The following is an 8,690-nucleotide window of genomic DNA, read 5'->3' on the forward strand; positions in this document are numbered from 1 at the left end:
ACCACATTGCTCTTCAGGGCAATTCATCATCTTTATGGAAGGCTATTGATTGAAGTGTCTCAATGATCGCTTGTTACCTTCTGAGCTCATTTCAGGGACATGTACGATACATCAACAAAGTCCTCTTAATAGTTGCATTTACTGCCTTGGATTGATACGGAAACCTTTTATGGATCAATCCATAAGTAGTTAATATGCTATAGGAAGTTGATTCTATGCACTGAGGTTTTTTCTCTGTGTGACAAATTTGGGGAAATGTTGAAAATAACATTTAAAATATGAATTTGTCTCATTGGCATATAAATGTTAAGTGTGTAAGCATAAGTGTGATATGAATGCTATAAATGGATTTCAGCCCTATGCTAACTAGTTAATAATTGCAAATGTTTCTGCAAGTGCACGCGCTAAGTGCTCTCCCACTGTGTGTCGGACTCCGAGAAATATCAAGATAACGGTATGGGTGGTGTCACATCGCGCTACATTCTCATCTTTCATAAGACTGTGCGCTTTTCTGCCCTCCCTCTTATCTATTCTCTCGTCCCTAGACTGTTCGTGAGCTGAGGCTGCGCCCTAACCATAGGGCTTGATATCTTTCAACGGTTGACATGCAGACTGCCTTTTCTTTGGTATTCCCTGGACTGGGTACACAGTGGTTGGTTTTAAATGCAAAGGAAACTGTTCACCTTTGGACATAAACCTCTGCACTTTTGTGGATAAAGGTTGTTCTTTCATCGAAGTGTTTTTGTGCCGGGTGCCCACACGTGACAGCGAGCTTTAAGGGTACCAACTCAGAGAGATGCTGAACGCAGTGGTTTTGAAATCACTGACGACTAAAGCGCCATCCTGAAAAACGCTTAACTTTCTGTTTGGGTGAGACTTAAATAAGCAAACATCAGCAAACGTGAACGGAACAGAAAAAACGCGTTTAGGGCTTGGCCCCAAAAAGTTAATTATCAGTGAGGGCGAACCAGAAAAGTTGGCTCTATATTTTTTTCATTCTATAAGTGTGCCCACCAACCACCAAGATTTCACCCAAAAGCAGACAAGAGGATCGCCCTGCGCTGACTAGACTGGTCGGCAGGAAGCGGCTAATAGCGGCCGGGGTCCTTGGTGTCGTCATGGTCTTGGTGTTGGTGATTCTGATCCCGGTTCTGGTCAACTCCGCTGGTACCTCGGCACATTATGAGATGCTCGGAACCTGCCGAATGGTGTGCGATCCATACGGTACCAAATCTCCGACCAGTACCGCAACAGCAGACACTGTGCGAGACAACAACCTTATGCAGTCTTTACCAACTTTTATACAAGGACAGAAAGGAGAACCTGGCCGCCCGGGAAAGGCTGGCCCCAGGGGCCCGCCAGGTGAACCAGGTCCACCCGGTCCACCAGGGACACCAGGGATAAAAGGGGAACCGGGTCGGCCTGGACTTGCCGGACCCCCGGGATCAAATGCCGCAGCCGGGGCCATCAGTGCAGCCACATACAGCACCGTCCCCAAAATTGCGTTTTACGCAGGCCTTAAGAAGCAGCACGAGGGGTACGAGGTGCTGAAATTTGACGACGTTGTGACAAATCTAGGTAATCACTACGATCCAGCCACGGGGAAGTTCACTTGCTCTATACCTGGAATTTACTTCTTCACCTACCACGTCCTAATGCGCGGCGGAGACGGCACCAGCATGTGGGCTGATCTGTGCAAAAACAACCAGGTAAGCTAAATAGCGGACACACGGCGGCATCAAGGGGAGATGGGCTGAGAATCACGTATGTACAAGTATTTTTCATTTTATCCTGCTCCAATCAATTTATTGTGACAATAAGCAGTTATAGTCGGACAATATTTTTGATGATTGTCTAATTCTGTGACCCTAGAAGGACGCAATCACTATGCGTAAATACGCGCGTACATTTTCATGGTGTAGCAACATACGAGTCTGGATCTCTGATGCTTATGGAAAATAACGGCTTGTGTGCTCAGTTACAATATTTATAATTTAAGATACACCTCGAAGAATATGTTTATGCAATATTATAGTAGTAGTAGTTATAGAGTAGTAGTTATATAGAGTAGTTATAGTGGTATTTTTAACTATTACTACAATAGTAACAATGCAATAATGATTTGGTAACACATTATACCTAAAAGTTTTTTTACTGGAACTACAGACATTCAAAATGATTTAAACCCATATTTCCACATGTTTTATTTATCAAAATGTTCAGCGCTTAGAGACCCTGCCAAGAAGCAAATTTAATCCCTATCCTGGGGGATCCCAGTGTCACTGTGGCACTGTTAGTCTCCACGATTCACAGAGCCTGTGCTTGCTTAGCCAAGCATGTCGCCCTGTCAACGGCGACCGCAATATATGCACGGCGACCAGTGATCAGCACGCCTCGAGTCAAATGCCTCCCATAAAATTCCTCCCAACAGTCACTGATCCATTGGTTTTCAACTCACTGAGTTGAAAAGCAAAACGGAGGCAAACCTGACGTTTTGGTGCAAAACAAAAGAGAAATTATCTAAATATAGCAAATAGAAAGAGTGCTCAGGCATTCGTTTTCATTGATTCCATACGTGAAAGTACAACTTGTTAAGTGATCCTTATTCTTGTGATGTCCTTATCTGAATATAGACCTAAGGTTAAGAAAGGCACCAGGGGACATTTTGGATGGAAACTGTTCAGATCCACTTCTTCAAATTCCGTTAACAAGCTATTCCCCCTGCAGCTTTGAACAGAGAAGACAATCACAGTTCCAAGGCGGGTCTTTGAGAATGTCCATCTCGAGCAGACAGTCACATATGATTCTTTGAAGTTAAAGTGGATTTATCTAGCATCAACACAGTGACAAAAGAGCTTGTTCCACAAACTTAACAATATATTTAAAGCTAAATAGATGCAGATTTCTGTCCTTAACACTCTTTCTACTGTTTCTCTTTTGTTCTCCACTTTCTCCACTGGTTTTTGCCAATTCATCTGAATTTTAAAGAATAAGGTGCTGAGACCATACCAGGCAGCCACACAGTCACTAGAACTGTCCACGGTGCTGAAATGTTATCACATCTCATTTTAAAAGCAAGAGGGTCACAACAATGTCAATGGCATGATTACATCATCACACAATTACAAGTATTTTATTTATGTTTCTGAGCATTTCTGCTTGTAAGTTTAGCCCAAAAGGTATTCTTAAAGTACCCTTACCCTAACCCTCTTGTTTATTTGTTTTAGAATTTTCACCATGAAATTGGTCACCTGAATAAAGGCTTTTATCGTTTTGGGAAGAGAACCTTTGGACCTTTTACTTTTGTGAACTTTTGTGTTCCTAACCAGAGAAGGATTGTTTTCCCTTCTTTTGTGTTCCATACTTTGTTCCCTAGTGTTTGCCTACTTGTTATGAACTTCTGATAACTCCAGACCTTTTCTTTGTCTTCTTAAGGTAATTGTTTATTTCGGGGTTTTTTAAGGTCCACTACATGGTGGATCACCTAAACAGTAAAATATGAAACAATATAGCAGTGGAATCTCACCACAGAAACAATTCTACCAGCATAAATGGTAGTGAAGATGTATTAATTGTACCTGCATCAGGAATAAAAAAACTGAGATGCTGGAGTTTACAAAGATGGTTCACTTAGCCACTAGTCAATGAAAAATGTTGGCACTAAATAAATAAACACATTCTAATTTTGAAAACGTTCAAACAGATGTTAGCAGACTTGAATACATTAATAGTAGTTGACACACACATCATGCTTTGCTATTTTACATTACACTAATTAAACGTTACAATTTCACATACACAGGTTTAATCTGAGGTTTAGATATAGGCAACACAAAACAAATTTGAGGTTTAGATGCATTACAATAATTTGTTTATATGTGATAATGATGCCATTCAGACAAGGTGTTTGTTAAAATACCAGGTGTGCATCTTGTTCATCTCCACAAATTAAATCTGTGCCTTTCACCTCAGGTTCGTGCCAGTGCCATTGCCCAGGATGCTGACCAGAATTATGACTACGCCAGCAACAGTGCTGTCTTGCACCTAGAGCCGGGCGATGAGGTCTACATCAAGCTGGATGGGGGCAAGGCCCACGGTGGCAACAACAACAAGTACAGCACTTTTTCTGGATTCATCATCTATGCCGACTAGGAACTATGGCACCTCTAAATCCGCTCCCCACCACCTACCCCAAATGTACAAATCCAACTCCTACCACTCCTTCACATACACCTTGCCACCACCCCCAACCCATGGTTTGAAGCCATGGTATGAAGCTTCCCCTCGCTCTGATTCTGATCGTTAGAAGGTTGACATGCTGGCTAGAGAGATTAATTTTACTTATTAGCTGCGGGATGTGAGTGTCACCTGATCCTGTATTGGATCGCTTTTGGGATCTGCTAGTGAACAAATAAACAACATACATGAGTAAGAGGAGAAGAAAAAAATATAGCCAAAACTATTGAATTGTAAATCAAACACAATGTGTTGACATTCTGTGCCACCAAAGCAGTATGTGGTGTATATCTTTCTTCGTGTAGCAATGAAACAAAGCTTAAACATATGTAACGTTTACAAAACCTGACAAATATATGTGCAATAATGTCTATAACAAAAACAACTATAGTTTAAACATCCTTGCTGTGCATTATGTTATACTTCTGAGACATCCATTCAAGTCAATGCTGCCTGAGGGTTACCTGGAAACTCTTATACATAAATGTTACACAAAGTAGTATGAGGTGGATTCATCATAGATTTTGCAGGGTGCATCTTGATTCTAAGAGGGTTCCTCTCCTCTCCTTTCTTGCATTGCTCTGCTGTGAAACAGCAGAGTAGGAAGGAGCACTCAACTGGCAGCTGACATCTTGCAATCCTCTTACTCATCCTTTGTGATCAGTACAGACAATGGAGAGGAGATGAGGGGGAAGGATTATAGGACATGGGGGAAGGATGATATTCTGAGATGCAGCCTTCCATCTTTAGGGAAGGGATTGGAAATATTTATAACATCTGCCATCTGAATGGTTTTGAACTTTTTTTCCTAACCACATAGGCCTTAGAGAACATAAAACGTGGTGTTGCTAATGGTCATAGGTAGACACAAACACATTTTGATATTAACCTGTCTGTTGGGTTTGTTTTTTATTCTCCATCTTTCACTTGCATTGTCCAGATGTGACAAGTCAGACTGCTTTGCGGGATTATCTACTCCCCATATTCCCCAGTTAAAATGTATAGTATTGGAATGCTACCAAGAGCACTATGCATAAATAGATAATTGCAATGTAAATGTAATGTATGTACCTTCAAGAAAGTTTAAAGAGTGTTGATTGCACCCTTAAATTCCTTTGTAAATATTGCAGTGAATATTTAATTTTTTCCTCCCTCATTGTATTGAGCAAGTACAGCTCAACCACTTCATATTAGAACAATAGTCAATTACTTAATGTAAATGCAATTCATTGATTGTCAGAGTTATATCTTTAACAGTGTGTTTATGTTTATGTGTGTGTGTGTGTGTGTGTGTACACTGACAAAAATATGACTTGGACATGTGTGTGTGTTTGCAAACGTGTGTTTATGTGTATATGTATTGAGTGTGTATGTAAATGTTTGTGTGTGTGTGTGTGAGTGCGCGTGTGTACGAGCATGTACTTACTCGAAACTTGCTTCTTTTGTCTTCCCAGAATACATGTCACCTGTATACTGTTTACTCAAAGAATGTTTCCATTAAACAGACAAATCTGACCTGATACTGGGTGATTGTTGGAGATCCAGTGTTACCAGGAGAAGTTGGGAGTGTAATTATTAGTGGTAATAAGGGATTATTTTTCATCCTCTTTTAAAAAAAGAATTGTTTTGATTTGAGCCACACTCTTTCTCTCTCTTTATTGCTTTCTGACTGCTCAGGAGGTCATATAAGTATGTACGGAGTCATTTGTGTGAATTATGGCACTGGACAGTCTAAGAAAATAAAAGGATAAGGAAGGTGAAATGGGCAAAAGGATGTGCGGGAGGTGACATAATGATGAGAATGTTAAGAGGATGAAGAATGACAGAAGGGGAGATTTGGTGGAAAGAAGGAATACATGGATTGGAGAGACCTTAGAAAGGGAGCAGTGTCTGTGAAGACAAAGACAATTGGATGGGTTCACACCTCTGTTGGCATTCCAGATGGAGTGCCAGTCTGGCTAGCAGCACAGGGGGCTACCAAGGATGGTGCAGGACATAGACATGTGGATAGGGACAGACCTCCTACCTCATAGATACACAGACTTGCTTGCTCACACAAAGTTCTCTGCCTCCCTTACTACTTCATTCTCCTCAATGTATGATGCACAGATGCTCTGAATGTGAATTCACCTTCTCTTTCATTGACACAGATTTAAATGGGCGTGTGTGACCCATTCCTCCAATAATCTTTAATCTTGACATAAGCATCTTCAGTGCAGCCTTCTAGTTGTAACTATATGATTATCATTAGTAATTATAATGAATCTCTCCAAGGTCCACTGCCTGTGTAGAACATCACAGAGAAATTAAAGGACACCAACAGTGGGAGATGAAGAACAGAGTTTGCTTTTTATAATAATAATAATAATAATAATAAATACTCGAATCTTTAAATGAAAACATATTTCAATAATTATATCTTCAAAGCCACATTGGCAAGGAAAAATCTATGACTTTGCTATATGACACAACTCTACACCATCAACACTAATCACTTTGCACCTCTGCCCCCAATTCTGAGATCTTCCAATCACAATACAATTATTTTTCTCTCTCGTCCAATAAGAACCAAGGGCATTTCTTGCTCTGGTCAAAAAACTCCACCCAATCTCCCCTCTTTGTGTCTTCCCTTGACGGAAGACTTTAATAATAATCACGTCATCTTCCAGGTTGTGATTGCTCTTGCGTGGACATCATTCATCACCCAGAATACTCTGTGCTGGGCCACCTGTTCAGGAGGTTGACTCTCAGCACCCTTTGTGACAATCTGTCCCAACAGGTATTAATCACCTAGCCATAATTGTGGGAACTGAGACCTGATACAACACTTCTTAGTTTGCCCTCTGAAACAATGGATCAAGTTTGACTTAGACACAAATGACTATTTGAGTCTAAAATAAGAATTCAAATCAGAGTTGCCATTAAAGTTGTAGTCTTTAAAGAATGCAAAACCGAGTTTACCTTGTCATAGTTGAATAACGACAGTTCGGTGGGTAAAATGGCTATACAGAGAACCTCAAGTCCCATTGACACCTCTTTCCTATGCAAATCTCACAATTTGAAACTGCCGCTGTAAAACGGGCGATTCTCAAATAAGCACCGAGTTGATGTCAACTCGGTGGCTGTACCTCATTGGCTCTGGTCTGTACCTTTGTCACGCCCCAAAATGTACATACAGCGTAATGTACATAAATGAATAACTATTATGTTGCTTACAATGCTAAAAACAAACCTAATACAAAGTTATGCTTAGGCTACGACACTGAAGTGCGAATATTACACTAGTATTACAGCTAACGGGTGCTGTTGGCCATGTTGCGTCTTTGCTCCGCAGCTTCGCGCAGTGCTCAGCGCAGCTCATCTAAATATTCATGAGCATACAATAAAAGGGAGAAAACCTCTCGTATTCATTCTAGGGCTATTTCACAGGGTTGCATTAGGGCACATAGAACAGCACCCGGGCCATTTTCATCCCAACCAATGTTACATACCCTATTCAGAGACCTTAAGGAACAGGGTGAAATACCCTATAAAATCATTCTATGACCCCTTTAAAGATTTTTATTTACTTAATTTTTAATTCACCAATGTAACTGAGATCACAGACCTACATTAAAAGCATAAAACACACCATGTTCATGCTACTCCACCTTGTCTGGTTGTCCAAGAAAGTACCTGCCTCTTTTTTCTTATTCCCTTTTTAGTTTCTATAGACTTAGCCAATATGTGTCAAGTATAAAAATAACCCTGTCTGCAAAGTTAGGGGGAAGACAATGTTGATAGTTTTTCTTCATGGTTGGCATCTGTTTACAGCCAGTATTAAGTGGGAATAGCTGGATTTTTGTCTCTGGGCTAAACAATTTTTATGGTGGATTGTTTACTTTACTTAAACAAAACATGCCATAACATGGGTGGTATTTTGATGGGAATGTTGAATCTCTTATGACATGACAATATATCTTGCTATTCACACTACACACTCATACACACACTCAAAGGACAATTCAAGGACAAGAAGGACAACTCATACTGTACACCGATAATGATATCTCTCAAACAAACACACAGAGTGAGAGATAAGGAGATAGACAGATTGAGAGACAGACAGGAAGAGAGAGAGAAAAGGAATGAGAACAAGAGAGATCACTGAAAAGAGACCCCTAGGTCCCATTACTGAAGAGAGAAGAGGTACAGTACAAAAACCAATATAAATTGATATAAATGCCAAGAGAATATGTTGTGTGTCCTATCTATAGAGGGGTGAGGCACTCAAAAATTGTATGACTAAAGTCTGGGAGGCGAAGAGCAAAATCAAATTGTATGGTTATTTCTGAGCGCCATTATACCAGAAGGGCATCTATAAAATTGACACATCACCTCACTTATTATGTGTGGATGAACAATCGTTGCTACAAATAGCAAAAGACCAATGTGCTGCTAAGATCCTAAGACAC

The 8,690-nt window shown here is 40.4% G+C and overlaps 1 protein-coding gene across 1 annotated transcript; it reads left to right on the forward strand.

The window, feature by feature from the left end:
- The first annotated feature begins 542 nt into the window (after nt 1-542).
- c1ql3a (complement component 1, q subcomponent-like 3a) lies at nt 543-5,756 on the forward strand. Its single transcript, XM_062479590.1, has 2 exons — nt 543-1,709; nt 3,973-5,756. The coding sequence occupies exons 1-2, from the start codon at nt 1,119-1,121 to the stop codon at nt 4,150-4,152; spliced, it is 771 nt and encodes a 256-aa protein (XP_062335574.1). The 5' UTR covers nt 543-1,118; the 3' UTR covers nt 4,153-5,756.
- Nucleotides 5,757-8,690: the final 2,934 nt, after the last annotated feature.

This window comes from Osmerus eperlanus, chromosome 15 (genome assembly GCF_963692335.1).
Source record: "Osmerus eperlanus chromosome 15, fOsmEpe2.1, whole genome shotgun sequence".
In the NCBI taxonomy this organism is placed as follows: domain Eukaryota; kingdom Metazoa; phylum Chordata; class Actinopteri; order Osmeriformes; family Osmeridae; genus Osmerus; species Osmerus eperlanus.